The sequence below is a fragment of the Rhea pennata genome, chromosome 25, assembly GCF_028389875.1.
Source record: "Rhea pennata isolate bPtePen1 chromosome 25, bPtePen1.pri, whole genome shotgun sequence".
Lineage (NCBI taxonomy): Eukaryota > Metazoa > Chordata > Aves > Rheiformes > Rheidae > Rhea > Rhea pennata.
This window is the reverse complement of record NC_084687.1, coordinates 4,455,511-4,478,259: the sequence shown is the minus strand read 5'-3', so window position 1 is coordinate 4,478,259 and position 22,749 is coordinate 4,455,511. Positions and strand designations below refer to the sequence as shown.

The following is a 22,749-nucleotide window of genomic DNA, read 5'->3' as shown; positions in this document are numbered from 1 at the left end:
CGGGGACGGCCGGTGCCCTCGGACGGGGTGGGGGGTGGGGGTCCCGCTGCCCCCCAGCGCCCACCCGCCCGGGCAGGCCGCTCCGCCAGCCTTCCCAGGAGCCGCCGGCATAACCGGCCCTAAACTCGTTAGGCAGGACCCATCTCCGGGGAGGCACCGAGAAATCCGTGAGAATTAAGCGAAGGGGAGAGAATTCAATTAGGGGTGGGGAAAGGCAGCTGCTAACGCGAGCCGGGCGCGGAGGGGGGGCCGCCCCGCGCCTGCCCGCTCTCATTAGCGCCGCGGCCGTCTCCGCCACCCCCCGAAGCTCCCGCTCGCTCGGACGCGGTCTGCAGGTCGCGAGGAGCCGGCGAAGCCCGGGAGAAGCCGCGCTCCCACCGTCCCGTTTTCTCCGATTCCGCTTTCTCGTTAACCTGGGGAAGGAAACGAGGCTGGGTCCCGCTCGGGAGAGGCGAATCCCCCCCCCCTCCCCGCCCCTTGCCTTTGCTGAGCGGACCGGCCACGCTCGCGCGCACGCGTTTCCCCGCATCGCGGGCTCCCGTGGCGCACAGACCTCTCCCGGGGACGGGCGCTCCGCAGTCCCGTTGCTTGGCCCCGGGAAAAGCGTTTCCAAAGTCTGCGCTCCGAATTGGAACGCAAAAGCTTTGCGGAGGGGAACGGCCCTTTTTCTCCCGGTTTGGGGGCAGCATCGCGGGGATTCGGGCCCCGAGCTGCCGGCCTGGCGCGCGGGGGCCGTGCGTGGGGGTCCCGGCTGGCCCGCTCCCACCGAGCGTACCCGCGCCCGCCTCGGACTCTGCTCAACAGGCAACACAAGACTCTCCTTGACAAACCCAGCTTATTCGGGGATTTGCACGTGGACTTGCAACCCGAAAGCAGCGTGGCCTGGTGCTCAGCGAGCACGCGGTCACCCGGGCACAGGGGGATCCTCCCGCGGATGCCCCCGGTGCTCCCGCTCTCCCCCTCCTCCCTCAGCCCCGGGCAGGAACAGAGGCTCCAGGCACCACCCTGCAAAATCGCTGCGCTCTGCAGCCTAAGGCACCGTTTTCGCTCTTCCCTAGCGCGCGGAGCACGTTCAGATCCGGTTTCTCAGCCCCAGAGCGATGCTCTGCCTCCTCCCCACCCTGTCTGCCTCCCGGCCGCCGCAGAACTGCCCCTACGGCAGCCACCGCCGGGGACAGAGCCTCTCTGCCTTCGCCCAAGCTCGGACCTCGGACGCTGGAGAATAAAGGCACTGGTCAGAGCTATTTCCGTTCGGAGAAGAAAGCCTCGCACTTCCCCTCGCTCTTTAGCCACGAGATGCACCAGGCGTGTGCAGGAGCGCGTGGGGCTGGCGGGACGGCCCCGGCCCCGGCCCCGCGGGGGCTCAGCTCCGGACCCGGCACTCGGCGCTGCGCTCCGCGGGTGTAAATGCACCCCGGCTGCGAGTCCTAATCGCGGGCCACCGTTTCGGAGGGGGGAGGCGCTCTGCAGGTCTCTAGAGACCTACGGCTGTGCGGCAGCGGACGGAAGGGCCCGTCGGCACGCGGACACAGCCCGCCGGGGCAGCGGGAGCAGGTCCCAGCCGCGGCGCGCGGCTCAGCCGAGCCCGGCTGCCGTCCCCCCATCGCGCCCCGCCGCTCCTTCCCGGCATCTCCAGCCCGAGCTTCTCCGGACCCCTCGGCGCTCCGAGGGCGCGGGCAGAAGCGGTGAAGTACGAAGCTTATCCGCGCGCGGATAAAAATCTTCAAACGCCAAGAAAGTAATTACGGATCCTCTCCCGACCGCGACGCGGCGAGCGCTCCTCCGGAGGGGACGGATCCCGGATTCGGTCCTCGCACCCCCGCCCCACGGGCCCCCTTTGATCCCAGCAAAAGGTGGGGGGGAGATTCGGTCCCTTAACGCATTTTGTCTGCGCTCCGTTTACATTAGCCGCAGATGACTGGGTGCAGCTACCGGGGTAAGAGGCGCCGTCACTTTGATTTATGAGCACATCAAGAGGAGTTTCGGCGTGACACTCCGGACTGACAGGAGCAGTTCATTAAGCTGACGCCGAGGCTGCTCGCCAGGCAGGGCCCCGCGCGCTGCCCCCCTCCCCGGCCCCGCCGCCTCGGGGAGGAGGAAAGGCCCCGGCGGCTCCTCTCCACCAGCACAAAGAGAGCAGAGCCCGCACCGGCCCCCGCGCCGCTCCCGGCGGCTTCCCCGGAGGAGGACGGGCAGCCGGGCGCAAATCACGGCCGGCGGGACGGGCCGCAGCCGCCCGCTGCGCGATCCCACCGGCAACGAAGCGTCGCGCTCTGCCGGCACGCGGCGGCTCGGCCGGCCTTTGCTTCGCTGCGGTTTCGCCCTTGCAAAATAAAGTAAAAATCCTTTAGGGAGGGCTGGAAGGTGCAGCCTGGTGCCGGTGTGGGAACCACCCCCGGACCCGGCGGGCTGCGGCTCCTCGCTGGGATGTATGCAAAACCCATCCCGGCATCCTCTTGGACAGGACGCGCTCCGGCGCTCCCGACACGTTTCCATCCTCCTCTCTCCCGCTTTTCATGCTCTTCCCCTCCAGGGGGTCCCCAGCGGCTCCGCGGAGGCCTGAGCGCTGCTCCCGCTCGGCACGGGGCTCCCGGCCCGGCGGCGCTGCCCACCTGCTGATCCCGCCGGTGCCCCCGCGATCGCTCCCACGCTGCTCCTGGAAATCGGCGGCTCTGTTTGCAAATGCCACCGCGGCCCATAATTCAATACCGCCGCGCGTTCCCGAGGAGGAGCCGACGCCGGCCGGGAACAGCTCCGCGGCGGCATCCGAGACGCTCCAGTTATTCCCGGCTCTGCTGGGGGAAACGACGGCATCGCCGCTCCCAGCAGGCATGTACCGCTGGCCAGCGGACGCTGTATTAATAGCAGCCGCCGTAATTTCCTGGGGGAAAACCGATGCCGCTTCCCAGGGCCACCCGGAGCAGGTGGGCGCAGCCTGCGCTGGCCGCGCATTTGCAGCCCGCCGGTGCCGAGCCTCCAACGGGGCTCCCTCGCTTCGCTCCCCTTCACCCCCGGGCGATCCGGGGCCGCCTGGAGATGCCGGTGCTGCCCCCGACGTGGTTTCCGGGAGGGGAAATGCTGCGGGAGCCGCTCTCCGGGAAGCCCCGCGCTGACACGCGCAAAGCCTGCCGTGCAAAGCCCCACGAGCGAGCGGGTTTCCGGGCCGGGCTGCAGCAACCCCGGAGCTGGCCGCGCACCCGCTTATCAACATCCACTAACGGATCTCCCTTCCTCCCCCGACAAGCCATTAAAGCCTCCTTTGGGGATCAATCGCTTGTTTCCTCTGTAGCATTTCATTAAAAGTTAATACGCACTTTTTAAACTGGAAGCGTGCTAAGAAAGCTCTTTGTTAGAGCTTAATTATATCAGAGTTAGTCGCTGCAACACACCATATCCGCAGCCAAGAGGGAAGTCCTTGAGGAAGCTCAGATTTATGCCTCCCCGGCTGCTCGAGCACACGCGGCTCCTCCAGCTCCCGGAGATGGCTCCGACAAAGCCCGACCCCGGGCGCTCCGGGTAAATACGGCGACGTCCCGCAACGAAAGCCCGGGTCAAAGCCCGTCGAAGGCCTGAGCGGGCGCTGGCTCCGGGGCACGGGGCTGCGGTCGAAGCGAAGCACGCGCCCGAACGCCTTCCTCCTCCAAACGAACGCCAATTGCTGAGTGCGGCGACACCACCGGACGAGCCCGAAGCCGGGAGCCGTTCGCAGAGGCGTTTCAGGAAACGCGCCTGCAGCGACAAGCGCTCCCCTTCGGCAGGGATGGGCACAAGTATATCAACAAAAAAAAAAAGAAAGAAAAATAGCAAAACCAAAGGGAGCAAAGGGTGATGCCCGACTGCTGCCCCTTTCCCTGCTGCAGGTCAGGGCTGACCTGGAGCTGCTTCATGCCGCCAGGCCACGGGCAAGCGTTTTGCTGCTGCGTGTCGGGCGGACTTGGGAATCCCCCTCTCTGCCCCAAAGGGCTTTTCCTTAAGGATTATCTGCCTGCAGCAAGGGCAAAGGGGCTTTTCCATCCTCCTGAACCCGCTGCAAAGCTCTGACCCTGCAAGCGCCTGCACGTATCCCGCCCGCGTGTGCACGCACGGGGCCGAGCAGCCCGGCGCCGTCCGCGCTCGGCGGAAGCGGGGACCCCTCTCCCCGGAGGAGGTAGCCGCGCGGGGACCTGCCGGTGCGCCCATCTCGCGCCCACCGACTTCACCGCTTCTCACACCCCGCGCGCGGTTTCTGGATGCACCCACGACGCTGCGGCGCTGGGAGCTCGGAGCGCAGGTCCCACTGCCCACAGCGGGAGGACGCCTTCCCGGCGGCTGGGCACCCGCCGCGTGCCCCTCTCTTCCCACCCTCCCAAATCCCCGCCGCCGCTGGCTCCCCGCCGGCTCGCGGGATGCCGGGACTCGCACACACCTTGTTTTGCACTGGTGCCGCTTTCACCGCGAGCCAGATCTGATCGCAGCCCGCAGGCCGGGCCCAGAACCCGGCAGGATGAGCTCACCTCTTTGGGTTGCTGCTTTCCGGCTTGCTGTTGTGTCAATAGCTGCAGGTGAAGCTGCTCCTGTTGCTTCTTGTAATATTCCTGCAACTGGGAGGGAGAAAGCAGGCCAGGTTAGCAGCGGAAATATCCGGCTCAGGTCTCGTTGCCTTACGTTACCCCGTGCCCAGCGCTGGCTTTGCTGCAAGCCTCGTGCTAGGAGTTACGCCAGCTCCGGGAGCCCCAGGATCCCGGGAGACACTTGGCTTTGAGTTGAGAGGAAAAACATCTCCCTGAAGCCTTTATGGTTGCAGAGAGAAACTCGGGAGCGTGCTCTTAGAGGTGCCTAAGGGCTCAGGATCCCCATGGCAAATTAAAAAAAAAAAAAAAAGAAAACCCAAACCAAACAGCCCAGAACCTGCAGTTGGATTTTAATGACCCTGGAGCTCGTGCCAGCGGCCAGCTGCAGGGCCGGGGAGCCCCTGCCCGGCCCGGCCCCGCGGCGGCTCCCGACCCCCCAGCTCACTGACCGGCGCCGGGGGCTCTCGGGCTGCGCGGGACGTTTTGTCGGATGAAGTGGGACCAACGCAACACCAGGAAGCGGCAACTCCCCGCAGGTCGAGGTGGGAGCGCTGCAGGAGCAGCGGAGCCGGCGGCCCCGGCACGTAATCCCGCCTTTGGGAGGCGAACGAGCCCCGCGGGCAGCTCGACCCAAAAGCGGCTCCGAGATCCCCCAAAGGCGGCCGGAGGTAGCGCCGGGACCTGCCGGGGCGACGCCAGCTCCCGCCCTGGCCCCGGCCCCGGCCGCTAAGTAAACTGTTAGTGATGGATGTGCCGCGTGCGGGAGGGGGCCGGAGCCGCGGGGAGGTCAGCGAAACCCTGCGGCCTCCCTCCCTCCCTCCCCGGGGCGCGGGGAGCCGCCGGCTCCTCCGGAATGCCCCTGCGGATGCCGGGAAGCCTTTATCAGCTCGGGGCTGACAGCGCTGACAGCAGCAACTTTGCTTTTTTGGTCGGCGGACAGGTTTGGAAAGCCTCGGTGTTTACCCGAAAGCCAATCAAAGCCGGGTCCCTGCAACTCAGCGGAACGCGGCTGCGGGAACATTGGGTCAGGGGTGAGAGGTGTGATGTTTGGTTTTCTTCTGGTGGAGAATGCGAGCTATTCCGGCCTGGGTTGTTTAATTTGCAGTCAAACGTGTTTCTCCATCCGGCTCCAAAGCGGCTCGGCGGAGGACCCACCCAGGGTGGTGTTTACCCTTTGTTCTTTCCCCGGGGCCAACCTTGAGTCCTTATCGGCCTGTTTGGAGTAAACAGGTACTGGAGGCAGGAGGAAGGGTGGGGAGGATGCTGGCGGGATTTCTCCTTCCCTCGCTCCCGCCGGCGGGAGGTGTTTACCTAAGCAGGTCTGTTTTTCTTCGGAGTTTAGGGTTTGTTTTTTTTCCCTCTCCTCCCTTTTTTCCCTCCCTCCCCGCTCCTCTTCCTCTTGACAGAGCCTTCTGGAAAGCGGGGCTGAGCCCTGAGAAACGAAGCCAGGTGCCCAAGGCGGGATCCGCACCCAGGCACCTGCCCCGCGAGCCAGGCGGGCTGGGAGCTGCCGGCTCCGCTCAGGGCCCGCCGGAGCGCGAGCCCGGCCCGAACGCCCCCGGCTCCCAGCTCTCCCCGCTAAAAGCGCCGGTCCCAAAGCGGCCGTCGTGCCGGAGCCTGCTCTGCTTTGAGATCTCGACCCAGGGCAGCAGCTCGGGCTCTGCCGGTGCTGTTAGTATGTGCAACGCTTTGCATCCCTCGGTGCTGGACGGGCTGGGAATCCCCAGTCCCCAAGGAAATGGGAGGAAAAGGTCCAGCCTGCCCCAGGCAAATTGCACGTTTCCCGGCAGACGCCGGTGAGCCAACGCGCGGAGACGCCCCGGGCGCCGCGGCAGCTTTACCTGTTGCAGCATTATGGCCTGCTGCTGCTGCAGGAGGGCCTGGAGCTGGGGCGGAGAGAGGATCTGCTGCATCTGCTGCGGCGTGATCATCTGCGGGGACATCATGGCCACGGACACGGGCACCTGCGGAGCGGAGCGACACGTCATCGCACGGGCGCAGCGCTAGGGTCCCAAACCCGCCACGCACCCGCCGGCCCGGGGCGCCAGGAGAAGAGGCGGGAGCGTGGCACAGGAAAGGCGAGGAGGTCGGTCTTTGCACCCCTCCGCCACCCTGCAAGCGGACCGCGACCGGGGATGCAACGGGACGACGGAGGAAGGCTCGACACCGAGCTGCCGGGGATGCCCTGCGGCGCAGCTCCCCTGCGCCCGGGGGTGAAAACAAGGCGCCTTTGCCCCCGCACGGGCCGGGAGCTCGCTGCCCGCAGGGTCTCCTCCCTCCAGCCACCGCTTTCCCCGTCCGGCTCCGCTTGAAACGCAATTCCGCTGTAGGGACTAGCCACGGAGAGAGAGGAGCCGGCGGCACACGGGCGGCCAGCTCCCAGCCACCAGCCCCGCTTCGCCCCCGGAGAAGCAAGGGGAAAGGCGCCCGGAGCGCAGGCGCCGGGCACCCCGGGCTCACGGCACCCGCCGAGGGGAGGGCAATGCCACGGGCGGCCGGGGAGAGACCCGTCGCCCCAGCGCTTTGAAAAGCGGAGCGCGGAGGAAGAGGTTACCGGGCTCTCCGCAGACCCACCGGAGCTGCCTCTCCGGCGGACACCGGCACCGCGCACAACCGCCTCGCCGCGGGTAGGGAGGGCGAGGAAGACCTGCCAACCCCCGGCACGGGCTATCGCCCTGTGGGGGGGCCGGGGAACGTGTCGGGTGACGGATCCCAGGCCGGCTCTGGTTGGCAAACGGGTCCTGCCCAGGTGGGGCAGGGGAGGCCGAGCCGCCCTCCGGCCCGCAGGCTCCGAGAGCCCCCGCGGAGGCCACGGCGTCAGCCCGGCAGCGTTTCCGCGCCTCCAGCCCCGCAACGCGCTAACAGCCCTTCCCGGATGCTCCCTCCGCCTTGGAAAGCAGGTGACTTTGGCCGGTCCAGAACCAAAACCCGGCCGGTCACCAGGAGCCTCCCGAGCCTGCCCGCACCCCCCACGCTCGCAGGGCTTCCAGGGAGACGTCCCGCGCCGGAGGCGGCCGGGCCGGGGGCAGAGCCCGGCTTTGGCTGAGCGAGCCGAGAAGCCACGGGCGCCTCCCGGCGCGGGAGCGAGCCCGTGGCGCGGGGGGCCTCGCCGGCACCACCAACGCGCTCCGCCGTGCGCCAGCACAGCTGCCTCCTCGTCAGAAGCATTTATTAATTGCGGCGCGTTCGCACCCGAGGCCTTCAGCTCCAACAGGCTTGGCGGCGGCGGGGCAAACGTCCCAGGAGGACGTTGCCGTTTGCGAGGCAGGCTGTGCCGGCGGCTGCGCCTGGCGGGCGCGCACGCGGCAGAAACATCTGCGATGGCTCCCGCGGGCGCAAACCCGCGCGGCGGCACCGGCGCGGCACGCTCCGCGCGCCGGGAGCCGAGCACCCGGCGCATCTCCCTTCGCCGACCCACGCGCCGGCGGCGCGCGGGGCACGAGAGCCCCCGCCTAATTGCTCGGCCGCATCCCCCACGCGCGGCCGCTCCTACGCGCTTGCCGGCGTTTTCGAATCGGAGGCACTCTAATTACCGGAGAGTTATAACACCTTCCATTTCGCGCCCAGCGGACTGACACCCTGTCAAGAGCAAAGAGAATTGCCAGGGGTTTTGACAACGCTAATTGCCCCTATAATCTAAGAACACAAAGGAGAGGCGATTAGTCGAGAGGGCCCCAGCTCTCGATCCGACGCGAGGTTTTCACAACGTTACAAGAAAACAAAAGCGACGCTTTTTAGAGTTTGATGGCTGCTAACAGAAGCGGAATTATATTTTCATACAACCTTTGTCTGCGTTAAACGGCTTTTCCCCCCGCGTGCGCGCGCGCACGGGCTAAGACGCCGAGCCGACACCGGGGAGACGGCGGCGGCTCCCGGCGGACCTGCAGCTCTCGCTGCGAGAGGGGACACCCGCGGAAGGGGATACGCCGCTGCCACGACGGCTGGCATTTTTTTTTTTTTTACATATTTCTTTCCCCCTCGCTCTGCAAAGCGACTCTGCAGCATCCTCCTTGGCCCCGACTCGGGTCTGTCGCCGGCGGCCGGGACCGCGGGCTGCGTCTCTCCAGGAACGGCCCGTGCCGTGTGTCATGAGCTGGCATCTGCCAGATAGCGAGTTAAAGCCGGGCTTGACTCACTGCTTGGCCTCCTGCCACTCCGCAAAACTGCTTACTAACAGCTTTGGCTGTCGAACAAAAAGCCTTGACGCTGTATCTCTGATTTGCGAACCGAATCTCGAGGGGGTGATTTTCCAGGCTGTCTTGGTTGTAATCCCTCCGTGCCAGAGAATGGAGCGGTCGGGGAGGGGGCGGATAAGCAGGCGGTGGGTGAAAACAAGCCGGGTATTAAAGGGGAAACTCGGCGCTCGCTGTAAGCACGGAGCGACTCTGCCAAAGCCGGCTGAGCGGAACAGGATTTGGCCGGGCGTAACGCAGCAGGGCTGCGGAGTGACGCTGGGGTTTTTTTTTCTTCTTCTTCTTTTTTTGCTTTTCCTTTTAACGGGAACCAGATTCCAGGGAACGCGCCATCCCCTCTTCCCGGGCGAACACGCCGGCCGGCCACTCCAGGGTGCAGACAGGATTCCCAAACTCTCTTGCTATCCCTCCGGTGTATCTCGGCTCCACGGAGCAGCGCGGGGACGCCGCCGGCGCGCTCCTCGTGGGAGCCGGCGGGATGCTCCGCCGGGGCCGGGATGCTGCCCGCGAAGCCCGAGGCGCCACACATCACCAGCTCCGATCTAACCCACAGGTTTAGCTCCCAAATGGAAACAACAGAAAACGCGTTTTCGCTGCTTTTCCCGGGAATCCCGGAGCGGGCAGGGTGCCGGAGGCCGGGGCCGCACCGGGCAGAGCCACGGTTACACACTCCGGCCTGCAGCGTGGGAACACCCCGAGGCCCCGAACCCACCGCCCGGCCTTCACCGCGACGGGACGAAGCGAAGGAGGAACGTTTGCCCCGGGTCGGGCGCGAAACCGAGCGCGGCGGGGGACGGACCCCGGGAGAGGCCACCCAACTCCCAAACACCTCCCAAAGCGGCCCGGCACCGAAAACACGGATCGGGGCCGGATCAGCCCTTCCCGGCCGTGCCAGGCTCATCGGCAGGGACGAGCGCTGTGCAAACCATCTGCACGGAAAAGCCTCCGATACAGCGTTTCGTCCGTCTCTGCCAAGTTTCTAATTGCTTTAAAGTTGCAAAGAAACCAATCCATTTTAAAATGTTTTGGGCTTCCCCCCCCCCCCCCCCAAAACGCAGCTGTAATTCGAGTGTCAGCTGCGAGGCTAATCACACGCAACTACACCTCCAGGCGTCCGGCGGGAGAGAGGGTTCGCGCTCGACGCCGAGATCGCTATCGCGCTCAGCAGCTCCCTGTTTGTTTTTTAGGAGCACGCCGTCGCCGACCGTCGTTAATATTCCAGCTGGCGCGGTGCCCCGTACACGTCCCGTCCCCGTCAGCGAGGTAGCAGGGTGCTGCTCGGGCCGGTCACGAGCTGACGGCCCCAGGAACAGCGGGGACTTTGCAGTGCTTCTGGGCTTTGACACGGGACATCTGGCTGCTCGGAGCGTGCCGGGACCCCAGTCCTCCCGCAAGCTTCGCCCGGGGCTGCAGGCAAGCAGCAGGCTAGCAAAGGACCGGGAGGAGGCTACGGGAACAGTTTCTCCCCCAAAACACCCCAGCGATGCCACAGGCGGGGAAGTCGAGCAGGAGGGGAAAGCAGAAGCGCACCCGGCCCGCGCGCTTCGGCCGCCGGCTTTCCGCGCCGGCGGCAAGCTCTTGCTCCTACAAAAATCCTTGAATTTTGCCTTTGCAGCCAGGCCAGAGCCGCCGCTGCCAGACCCCGGCGGGCTGCCGCGCACCTGCGTCTCTGCAGGGCAAGGCTGCGAGGGCCGCGTTTGCCGGGTTTCGGCAACGCCGCGTTCCCCGTGAGCGCGCCGTGCTCGTCCCCCTTCCCCGGCCGCGATCTGCCTCCAGGAGCCTGGGGATGCAGCCTTCCTCCTCCTCCTCCTCCTCCTCCCCCCGCGGCGCAGCAGCCGTCCTGGCCAGTCTCATCCACACCACTCCGCCGTTAGATAAACTTCCTTTCAAAGGAGCCTGCTTAATCCCCTATCTCCCCTCGGCGGGATCCCGCTCCAGCTGCCGGCCAGGGGCAGGCCGGCCGGGGGGGGGGGGGGGGGCGGGGGAGGCAGCTGAGTTATGAGCTATTTCTGACTCACGTCTACCACTTTCACAAGTTCCTCCGCAACACAAAAGGGAGGAGGAGGAGGAGGAGGAGAGACAGGGGAGGCTTGAGTTAACTCTGGAAGAGCCGGCCAGGCGGACAGGAAGAGGGCGAGCGGGGAGGCGCGGAGGGACGCGGGGCGCAGCGGCTAGCACGGCGCACGCACCCGCGCGCTTGCAACCGGGCAGAGAAACGGGGAGCAGGAAAGCGCGCGGCGGCAGCGGCGCGCGGCGCCGAAGGCGAGCGGGACGCCCATTACCGGAATCTGACTTCACTCTTTCTGCCTTTGTTCTTCCGAGAGATTTTTTCCATGCAGTGACTGCATTTCCTTCCTGAAAACGCTATTGGAAAAGCGCCGCAGCGGGCGCCCGCCCGCGGCCCCGCGCAGCATCCCCGAGTCCCGAAGGAGCGCTCCCGGCGCTCCAGCACCCAACGGCCCGCTCCGAGGCGGCCGCAGGAGCGCGCGGGTGCAGGGGGCACCCCACGCTCTGCGCCCACCCCCAAGGCGGGACGTAAAGCCGCCAGAGGGGAACAACGGACCCGGCGGCGGACAGAAAGCGCCTTTGCTTGCAAAGGCGGACGCGATCCCGCGGCTCGGGACCGAACGGCGGAGCAGCCCCGGCCAGGCTCCGCTCCCTCGCCGCCTGCTGCAGGCAGGACCTCCAGTTCGGAGAGAGCTTGTGCTAATTACTTTCCTTTGTTAATTAAGCCCACGTGGCTCTAATAAGGTAACCTGCTGTTCTCCGATAAATTTAATTAGCCTGAAGGGAGAGCCCCTCCGCACAGCTATTTAAATTGTCACTTCCCATTCGCTTGGGCTTTGCTTCTTGCTTCCTCCGCTCCTTGCTCCTGCGCTCTCTGGGTTTAGGCCCCTCTTCTTTCCCTCTTCCACCCCGTCTCCCCCCTCCCTCCGGCGGAAGCGCGTGGCTGGGGAGCAAAGGGAAGGACCCTGCCACGGGAGTAGGGTGTGCTGCACCCAGAGCCGGGCTTCCCGGCAGTGATTTTACCACCCGCAGCAGCCAGCGCCACGCTGAGCCACAGCTGGACCCTTGCTCCATCCCGGGGATGGTCCCTTTGCAGCCCTCCAGCATCCCGGGACGACTCCCGGGATACTCGCTCCCACCACCCGAGCCCCGTGTCCACTGCAGGAAACGCCGGTGCACGGTGCAAATCCCGCACCGGCACGGGCACTGGCAGCGTTGGGGCGTCGCGGCAGAGCCTCCCGGCACCGTCGTTCCCCGGGACGCCGCACTCGGCCGAGGAGGGGACAGTGGGGACCGCCTGCCCAAATCATCACCCCGAGCCCAACAGCCTCTTCCCTGGCAGCCTGCTGGAGGAAAGCTAAAGCGAATTTAGCTGGGGACGCAAAAAAAAAAAAAGCTCCTGGAGGTTGAGAGGGGGAGTCCCCTCGCTGGGGGCCCGGGGCCGTCCCAGAGGAGGGTCTGCGCGCGTGCCCGGGGCCCCCCGCGACGGCGTCGGCTTGCAGCCGCGGGCTGCCCGGGCAGGGCGAGCGTCCCGGCCTCACCTGCACCGCCGGCTGCTTGGCGTCGTTGCCGCCGGGCGAGCTGAGCCCCGTGGCCTGCTGCAGCAGGAACTGTCGTGCCACCTGGAGAGCCTGCAAGAGAGACACAGCAGGGTGGGCAGGGGGCAGAGGAGCCGGCCCCGGCCCCCCGCGTCGCCCGCCGGGCTGCTCCTCCGAAGCCCTTTGGGTTCATCGGGTGAGACCGAGCGGCAGGCGAGCACCGGCCGGCCGGCGCTGCGACTCCCGCTGCGCCCAAGACCCGCGCGCGACCTCCCCCCAAAGCGCTCGGCGGCCCGGTTTTTCAGGCTTTTGGCGCTTTCTCCACCTGTATCACCTCCGTCTCGGGCGAGCCCCTTGCAAGCACCGCTCCCAGCGAACGCGGCCTCCGGCAGCGTGCTGCCGGCGCGAATCCTCCTCGCGCGCGGTGCCGCGCTCCGGGCGAGCCGCCGCCGCCGCACAGCGCTCGGGGCTCCTCCCGGAGCCGAGAACCCGCGCGTCCGAAGACGCGGCACGTATTTAATTACGCAGCTGCCTGCCGCGCCGTAGCACCCGGAGTCACAGTCCCCAGCCGGGATTCGGTCGCGGCGCGCGGTTTCCACCCTGAATTAACGACCTGCGAACGGGCCCGCGCGGCTGACAGCTCACCGCGGCGGCGCCGGAGCTCAGCAACGCTCACAAGTGACCCAAGATGGAACCTGCTGCCTTTTACGAGTGTTTGCCTAGAAGGGGTGATTAGTTTCCTCAACGCGCGCGAGTTTGCTAAGGGTCTTGCCTGAAGGACGTAGCAGTCACGCGATTTGTTTGCAGAAAGGTGAAAAACGACGCAAACGGTTAGAAGAGCGCTTCTGGAAAGCTCCGCGCGCCGAGCAAAACCTGCAAAGAGACGCCGAGGAGAGCGCAACAGGAGCGGGCGGGCAGGGAGCGGGCGCTGCGCGGTGCACGCGCGGCGGGGTGCACACATGCGGCGGGGTGCACGTGCGGCGGGGTGCACGTGCGATGGGGTGCACGCGCGGCGGGCTGCATGCATGGCGGGGTGCACACATGCGGCGGAGTGCACGCGCGATGGGGTGCACGCGCTGCGGGCAGCGGCGCGCACCCAAGCCCGGTGCAGAGAGGGGCTTCGTTCAGGAGCAGAAACAACCCTGCGGCGCCCCGGCTGCTGCTCCCCAGCCCGCTTCCTCATACGTTCCTTATTTTTGCTTTTAAAGAAATTCTCTCTCCTCCTTTTTTTTTTTTTTTTGGGGGGGGGGGGGTTTTCTGAACAACAAAGTCATTGTAGTCCTGCCTGCAAGACAGGTTTTTATTACCACGCGGAGACAGGCGGGGGGAGCGGCGGGGGGGAGGTCGGCGGGTCAGAGCCCAGCTTGGCGGTGCTGCAAACAGCATGTGGGTTCCCCCGAGCTGTCAACACCCCGGCCGTAAATCACCGCGCCGGCTTCCAGGCGGCGGCGCGCGGCCCCGCCGCTCCCGGGGTGCGGGAAAGGGCCGCTCGGGAAATCTTCCGCCTTTGCAACTCGGAGGAGCAGGGTGGCTCCGCGGCGGAGCGGCCGGGGCTCTCCCGCCGCCGTGCGTGCTCCCGATGCGCGCCGGGGCTCTCCCGCCTCTGCCCTCCCTTGCGAACCCCCTCGCCAACGTTTGCAGGTGAACGCAGCATTGCCGGCGCGTATCCGCACGCAGCTCCGCTATTTATTTAACCTCTGCTAATCAGAGAGCGGCCTTGTCCCCCCTTAAACAGTCACTCAATGGAGCATCCAGGACGACTCATTACCAACTATTTAATCAGAAGGTCCAATTTAGCACCGTCTCCATGGGGGAGCTGCTCAGTAATAGCCTATGCGGCAAATTTGGAGCAAAGCATTTCCGAGTTGCGCCGCAACTCCGCTCTGTTTGGGTAGAAGCTCTCTGACCCCCTTCTTGCAGGTGGACAGGGAATGAGAAATGCACTCGTGAAGCGAGAGGCAGCTTTAAAGTTGCTGCCGAAGCCGGTGGCTGCGAGCGCCGGTTTCAGCCAGGGAAGGGTCTGGCTGCGGTTCTGCTGCAAATACAAGCGTACGGCACGTCCCTCCGCAAGGTGCATGCGGCCCTGCCTACTTTATTAAAAAATTAATTTCCTATTGAGGGACCCAAACGCAGCAGCTGCGCCCCAAATGCAGCGCAGAGCAGGCAGGAAGCAAAGCGTGTTTTGAGTGCGTCCGTGAACCATCAAACAGCCCCGCGAAAGCCAGAAGCCCAGGAATTCCAAAGCCGCACGGGATCCCGACGCTACGCTCCGACGATGAGTTGACGGGGCCTGTTGGACGCGCAGCCCGCGGGAAGGAAAGCAAAGCAAACCAAGGAGCAGCGCCCGCCGCGCGCGAGCGCCGCGCTGCATGCTGTCAACGCAAACCCCGGGGAAGGCAGCTGGAAGAAAGCGCCCTGCGGCCGAGGCGGCCCCGCGCGGGCTGCTCCCAAATTGCACGACCTCGTCGCAACGCAGCCCCCGAGGAGCAGCGCGGGCTGCCGGGAACCGCTGCGCCCAGCGAGCCCGGCTGAAGTCGCCCGCCCATCTCCCGTCCGGCTGGCAGAGCCGCGACCCGCCGCACCGCGGGCCCCGCTTCCCCGCGGACGCACTGCTTCCCCATCCGCGGCAGGAGGGGACGCGCGCGGGCAACGCGAGCGCAAAGCCACGCGGCAGCTAAAGCTCCGATTTTTTTTAAATACCGCTCAAAACACGAAAACACGAATTGCAGCAAGGCGGCAAGCCCAGGCTGCGCCGTGCCACCGCCGCCTCTTCTCGCGCGCGAGCAGGTGCCGGGCGCCCGCCGGAGGACGGGTGCCAGATCACCGGGCGCAGCTCGCGCGCGCGTGCCGGCTGCCCGAGCTCTCGCCGTTTCTCCACGTGTTCGCACGGTGCCTTGCACGGGGGCCCGCCCGGGTTCGGCTTCTCCGTCTGCACCACGGGAAACCCCTCCGGTAGCGGCAGGGAAAAGCTGCCGCTTCCCGTCGCGTCGCTCCCGCGGCGAGGTTTCGGCTCTGCTTTCGGGGTGCTTCGCTCAGCGCCGGGGCGGGTTTCGAGAGCTGCCGTCGGGTCGGCGGCTTCGCGGGGCTCGCTCCAGCCGCCAGGCAGGATGCTCCCGGCAGCTCTCCTTCCAAGCCCCACCGCTCCCCGGGAGCCGACCCGCGGGGCAGCCGGCGGCGAGAGCCGCTCTCCTGCCTGCCAAAGGCCGCGCCGCTTCCCCGGGCGGCGGCGGCGGCGGGGAGACGCACGGTGAATTGCAGGGTTTTTCCAAGGCTTCGCGGTCCCGGTAAAGGCTGCACGAGTTTGGCAAGCTGGCAAACGACTCCGGCGAGACGCAAGGCGGCTCGTGCCAGCGCTGGGCTCGGCGCGCGGAGGGCGGCGGGCCAGGCCGGGGCCGGGCGGCCCGGGAGCGGGCGGCGGGAGCGAGGGCGGCCGGCGGCACGGCTGCACCGCGGCGCCCGGCCCGCGCCGCCTCCCGGCGGGAGGACGGAGGCTGGGGGGGGGGGGGAGAGGGATTTAATTCACTCCCTGCTGCCTCGCTCACTTTGTTGTGCTCTGAAGCACGAAATTACAAGATTTACAGGAAAAAATGACACGGCCCTACAATTGCACGCGGGGGCCTCCCCGCCGAGAGCCCCGGAGCGGCCGCGGGCAGCGGGGCAGGAGGCGACGGGACAGGCGTCGGACGAGACGCGAGCCTGGCTCGAGGCTGCTGGGCGGAAGAGCAGAGGCAAAACTCGCTGGGCAGAAATTGGAGGAAAAAGCCGCTTTTCCTAGCCGCACTCCGGAAGGCTGGAGATCTCGAGCAGCTCTAGACGCCGGCGGGATGAAGCCTTTCCGGAGGGAGAAGCACGCAGCGCATCGCCCGCAATCTCGCCTTGCTTCCGAAGCCGCCCGGCAGCGGGAGGAAGAAAGCCTCCCCCTTAACGCCGGCCGCGCTTTCACCGCCCCAGCCGCCGAAGCGGAGCGAGACGATTTTTTTTTTTTTTTTTTTTAAAAAAACTTGTATCCTGCCGCTTGGTGTTATTCAAGAGTCATTAGCACGTTACCCGTAATTAGGAACGAACGGGTTGTGTCAAATTCATCACGCTCCTCGATGGCTCCCTTTGATCAGCAAATTATCCCATTAAAAAAAAAAAAAAAAAAAGGCTGCAAGGGACGCTTACGTCCGGAGCCGAAGCCCTGGGGGCTTGGAGAGGACGGTAACTCCCACTCTGCCCCCGGCCGCGTACGAGCGCGTTCGCTACCCGCCGGGGCACAGCCCAGAGTCCCCCGCCCTGGTAACTCCACGTCTGGAGCAGCTGCGTTGTAACTTGCTCTTCGCAGTAGGATTGCGCTCGTTTAATTAACTTAGATCCCCCCCCCACCTTTCTTTTAACCACTAGAATTAAATCAGAAAAATATAGCCGAGGTTTCAGCAGCGTCCTGGTGCGTTTCACAGTACTTCTCTAATTAGGCAGCGCTACAGCACGATACAGGGTCCGCGACAGAGGGAAAACACTCTATAAATACACTGACTTTTAAGCAAGTATTTCTGAAGACAACCAAAAAACTTAAATGCCTAGACCTAGACAAGTTCTTAGCACGGTGGAGGAAAAGGCTCCCCGAACTTCAGCATTCCCCCCTCCCGCTCCCTCACCTGCCGCTCGCTAAGTACGTTCCTTGCTTGACTTCTGCACTTTTTTTTCGTTTGTTTTTGGTTTTTTGGCAGCTAGGCTGCAAAAACACCAGAGCACCAAGAAACGCTAAAAAGCATTTGGGGGGCAGCAAATAAAACACGCCTCGGACGAATGCCAGGTGTGGCCGAACACGAGGTCCAGAGGACAGGAAGGCCGAGCCGGGAGCAGCTCCCGGGCGCCGGGCTCGCGGGCAACGAGCCGGGCCAGGCTGCGCTGGCGACCCCGGACCCTCTGCGTCGGAGCCGGTGGCTCCTCAGCCGTCTTTTGGAGGAAAGCGGCTCATCGCCCAGCCAGGGCGTGCGGATCCCAGAGGGGAAACAGCCCGTTATCCGGGTTTCCACCCGACATACCTGGAGATTAATCCGTAAGCTCTTCCCCAAAAGGCTCTCATGTTCTTCCAGGCTGGATTCCACATCCTCTGGCAGAGCCAAGCAGGCGAGCCAAGGAACGCATCCACCTGGCAGCAAGGTTCTCCTCTCGGGTGCGATGAGTTTGGTGGGCCTCAGCCCCAGCTCCCGGCAGCCCAGCCGGGGGGACCTCTCCCGGCGCCCCGGAGCTGATGCCTCCTCGTACGCGGCCAAGATGCTTCAGCGAGCCAAGAGGAGGGGACGCGCGCCGGGACCACACTTGCTTCGCAGAGAGACGGAGACTCCCCGAACGGCAGGTTAAGCAGCTTTTGGCTGCCTGCCCCAAGCAAATATCACAAAACTCATTTTCTCCCGGGGGGGAAACGGGGCACATCAGGCCCAGGCGAGGGAGAAGCCCCGACGGAGGAGACAGCGGCTCGCACACACCAAACACAAGAGCGGAGCAGACGGAGTCCGACTCGCACGTCAGCCCCGAAGTTAACCTCTCGCTTTTGGTAGGCCACTTTTCTTCCCTCCCCTAAAACTTGCCAGAACTGAACCTCCCAAGGCCTTGAATTACCTGGTCAACTTGAAAGAAGTAGGTTAAAAAGTTCAAAGGTTTCTGGGCAAGGACAGAGACATCCGTGGGTCTTTCCAAAGGAGTAATGAGCCTCCCCCCAAAAAATGAAGCAACGCAATGGAAAAACGTGGCCAGAGTATTTTTAAAGTACCTTATTCTACAAGGTATTTTATTTTTGAAACAGCATGCTTTTTAATTATTACCAGCGATGCCCAGACGCTCCAGCAGCCGAAGCCAAAAGCATCCCCGCAGCAGCTCCGTGCCGTGCCAGGGAACGCGGCCGCCCGGGCAGCCCCAGCCGGGAACCGCTGCCCAAAAATAGCCGAGGGAATTTCCACCTGGATGGGAGCAAAGCTTTGAGGGGGGGGTTAGCCTCCAGTGAGTTAAAGCAAAGCAAAGCAAAGCAAGAAAATCATAAAAATTTATATGAAACCAAGAATTTTGTAGGGAAGGAGGCAGACAGCAGCTCTAAAGAGATTTTCTATCGTCTGCTTTCCCTCCACTCCTTTTGCCCAAAAAAGCCGTTTCTGGTGGTGGAGTTGGGAAGGGAGAAAAAGTTAACCAAAAGAAAAAGTTTTTTACACTAGCCTCATAAAAATGACATCGTCGCATTCCAGAATTAGAGCTATTAAAACAACACACACGCTCGCAGATATTTTTAGATGGATATTAACCGTAAATGATGCCATATTGAAAAGCACTTCCACCCAGCCCAGGCCGGCTTAACCAGAACCAAATGGCTCCACCGAGATCAAAATTAACAAAAATGACACAATTCTTTGCAAGTTAAAAAAAAAAAAAAAAAAAAAAAAGAGAGAGCTCTTTTACAACTAACTCTGTGCCTCATTCCCTCTCGGCCCCAGCCGGTCTCCCTTTCGCTGCACACACTCGAATGCTGCTGGACTTTATTCCTCCACCTTCGCCTCTTCAAGCCTCACGGGCGAGGGGTTAAACCCATTTCCACTAATGAAGAACACAAGGAACAAGCTCCCTCCTCCCCGGGAAAACAGAATAAAAGGGGAAAAAAAAAAAAAAAACCTCCCCTGCATTCGCACTCAGTGAAATATGAAATATAAATCACGGAACCTAATAGAGAGATGAGTTTCACTTAAGTGCTCTGGTCGCATTTTTATCTTAAATACTCTAATAATAGCGTATTACACAATATATTTGAACTGCAATCACATGTTTTATGGAATGGCATCTTTCCTACCATAGGGAAGTGCCCTTCCTCCCCCATCCACACCCTTCTTCAAATAGAGAAAAAGTCGGATTTGCTCCTCCCTTAAAAGCCTTATTTTTGTTTAATAACTGAACATTCATTTTACATGTGTCTGCAATACGTTGCAAGTTTTTTTTTTTTTTTTTGGATAATAATAATAAAAAAAACACAGCGCGACGTTAGAGCGCCTGGTTGGATGGGTTTTCCAGATGGCTCCTTTTCTACAGGATTGCAATTTGGAAGGAGCTACCGTACGAGCCTCCGGGCTTGGAGACGGGGCGAAGGCAGCGGCTAGGGCGAGAAGCACCCCGAGGAGCAAGGTCTGCCCAAGAGGCACGACACGGGAGCCCCGGCAAGGCTGCGGATTTGGGGCTATTCCCTTGGGAATCAGGGCTGCCGCGATCCCCAGGCCTCCGGAGCCCGCGGGTGCCGCGCTGCTGGTGCTCAGACTGCTGCCGGCCGGCATTACTGCCGGGATGGGTTCGGGTTCTGGGGCGGGAGGAAAAAAAACCCCAAATCCAGGGGAAATCATGCCATACTGAGCCGAACGCAGGCTTTGCTCACGCTGCCCCGGGGGCGTCCCGCTCCAAGCCCCCCTGCCCGTGCGCCGCATCTCCCCGAACCTCGGCGCCGGGGACCTCCGTCCTCGCCCCCCGCTCGCGCCGCCCGCCGGGAGGGTGCCAAGAGCAGCGGTGCCGGCGGTGCCGGCCCGGCGCGCGGAGGGACCTTCGGGCTTCGTCCTTCAGGCAAAGCCCGCGCTCCCGGGAGGCTTTAAAACCCCGGCTCCGGGATAAGGCTTTGGAGTTTGGGGAGGGAGAGGAGCAACGCGGGGCTTGCACCCTTTCCAAAGCGTGCAGGCAGGGGAAAGAAAAAAAAAAAAAAAAAAAAAAAAACGGAGAGACCCAATTCACGGGGAACCGGGCGCCCCGGTGCAGCGGGGAGCTGCAGAGCCCCAGCGGGGCAGGAGCGAGGCGCGGGGACCAGCCCCCCACCCCGCGTGTTAAAAGCTCATTAACGCGCAAAGGCGGCAGCCCCCCTCCGGAGCCTCCTTGCAGGATGCCAGGGAACGGCGCCGGAGGTCTCCCGGCGTTCCCACAGCAACCGCGGTGGGGGATCCCGGCCGCTAGGCAACCCTCCGGTGCCCCCGGGCGACCTCTCCCCTCCGGCAACCCCGGCACAATGTGCAGCGCGCGCTATTCAAGCCCGGAGCCGGGCCCCACCACTGAAATCCAGGGATTTAACCCCAGCGTTGGCCGGGCAAGGCGGAGAGGAGCCGGGTCCCTGAGCGGGCAAGGAAACGGTTTCCTCCTCGAGCTCCCATCCTGGACGTCCGCGCCCAGGCTGGGCTGCCAGAAGTCTCCCGTCCTCAGGAGCGAGCTCTCCGCGTCCCTGGAGACGCGTTTTCACCCGAGAAACCCCCGCAGCCCGACACCGCGGGACACCACCACCGAGCAGCGCCGGAGCGAGCCCGACTCCCGCGCCCAGCCTCATGGCGCGAGACCTTCCCCGCGACCTGCCGTCCGTCCACCTTGCAGGCGGAAACCCGGCCCAGCGGCGGGAGCCACAGGGCACTTTGAGGTGTTTTGGTCCAAACCTACCAAGGGAGTTTAGCTCCCACAAACGCCCATTGAACACAGGCACCTACAGGCCTGGGAAGACCTTGGCCACTAATGGTCACACTCGCCCCTGGAAGCCACCAGTGGCTCTTCAACTTGGACTTCAGCAGGGAGATCTAGCGGTGGCTTTACAGCCCCGGGCTTCCTAGCGTTTCTTGGGATTTTGTGCCGTTAAATAGAAAAAAAGGGAGCAACAGCCAACATCTGAGGAGCAGCAGCAAGAGTCGGGACAGGAGAACTGTCAGACAGGAGCAGCCCGACGGTGCAGGAACCTGCCTGCAGGGTGAAGGCTGGATGCTTCTCGGGATGGTGTAAAGCCTCCATAAAGCACCTAATTGCGCAAAACTCTCTAGATGGGGACATTTATTCTTGACCCCAGCTGGTGCTCAGCCTGTTCCCCGAAGCATGAAGATTGATAGTCCTTGAGATGATGCTTTTTTCTTTCCTTTTTTCCCCTTTCCTCCCCAAGGTACTATCATTGCAGATGTCATTTGCTTTTGGAAGTTTACCAAACCCTCTGCCTTAATAATTCTGTGCGCCAGCGAGTTTCCTAGAGTAATTACACAGGGAGTCAAGAAGAAGAAATACGAAAGGGTGGAATTAAACCTCGTCCCTGCATCTGGGGAGCAGGAGGCGGTGGCGGCTGGCCCTGCCCTACCGGGCTCCTCTTGCCCGGGCCTCCCCGCGCCGCGGGAGCGCTCGGGGCCGCTCCGCTCGCCGCAAAGCGCCGACTTCTCGGTGACGAGAGCCCCGCTTCCGCCCCAGCGGCACGCGCCGAGAAAGCGCCGGGGCGTCCCGGCGCCCAGCCGCATCCCGCTGCCGAGCGGGACGCGGGGCGGCGGCGAGCGGCGGCTCCTTCGGCAGGGGTGACTTGCAGAAGCATTACACGCATGATTACCCTCCAGATCAGGGGAACGGGGGCTTAACTGCGTGCGAAACGGCTGTTATTCAGGTAATGGATTTACAGCACTCACTACTAAAGTATCAGACACAGCAATTTTTTACAGCTTTCACGCTGGAATTTATGGCTCGGGGAGGCGATCTCCATCCGAGGCAGGGATCATTGCCTTATTTAGTATCCGAGGAGGAAAATTTATGTTTTCTCCAAAGTTTGTTTTGAAAGGTAACCTGCAGGCACGCGTGCACAGCCACACGCGAGCGCGGCCGGGGCCCCGGGCGGGCGCCAGCACGCGTGTGCGCACGTACGCACGTGCGCAGGGACGGGCGTGCAAGCACAGAGCCGGCCCGCGCGCGTGGCTCCTCCGCGCATCGAGGCGCAGCGCGAGGGAGACCGACTCTGTTCACCCGTCCGGAGGACCGAAGGCGGGTTCAGCCGAAAGGACTGCTCCTGGTTCGACCGCCGGCGGGTCTTCCGAGCCCCCTCGGCTGCAAACCCGGCCGCTCGGAGGCCCGGTCCCGGGCTGCCTCGTGCGAGCAAGGGGAGGAGGGTGAAGGGAGGAAGCCGGCGTCTCTCCTACCTGCTGCTGCTGGAAGTGCAGGAGCTCCACGGGGCTCATCTCGCCGTTGGGCTCGCCGCTCGCCGCTCCTTCTCGTCCGCCGCCCCCGCCGCCGCCGCCCCCCGCCGCCATCGGGCTGGTTCGCGAGGCTGCTGACCCCGTTTTGGCTGGAGGGAGTGGACCGTATCGTCTCCGAGGCGGATTCAACCATCATGACTCGCTAGCGGGACCTGCGGCAGCGAGGGGAAGGAGAGAGCCGAAGCTGAGATGAGCGCGGCAGCCCCTCCGCTCGCCCTGCCCGTGTCCCCCTCCGGAGCCCGGCAGCGGCTCCCGCGCGGGGAGATGCCAGGACGGGATCTCGAACCTGCTGCTGCACGAGGCTTTAGCTACGCCCGCTTTGCTCCCCAAAATGGGCTCCGCGACCTGCCGCGGGAGGCTGCAGCAAGCGCGGGCAGCTGGACCAGCATCCTGGACGCACCCGCAGCTTGCAGCAAATGCAGCACCGGGGCAAAGTAAACGCGGGAAATTACCATCTTTTTCAGCTCTTTCCTGGACTGAGGAA

At 64.0% G+C, this 22,749-nt stretch overlaps 1 protein-coding gene across 1 annotated transcript in view; it reads right to left on the bottom strand.

Annotated features, from left to right (window-relative positions):
• Positions 1–22,415, bottom strand: part of FOXP4 (forkhead box P4) — a 35,262-nt gene extending 12,847 nt beyond the window's left edge. Inside the window, 5 exon segments of the mRNA XM_062595326.1 lie at positions 4,494–4,580; positions 6,392–6,514; positions 12,292–12,381; positions 22,209–22,314; positions 22,316–22,415. Of these exon segments, the coding sequence (XP_062451310.1) occupies positions 4,494–4,580; positions 6,392–6,514; positions 12,292–12,381; positions 22,209–22,314; positions 22,316–22,401 (492 nt within the window). The 5' untranslated portion in view covers positions 22,402–22,415.
• Positions 22,416–22,749: the final 334 nt, after the last annotated feature.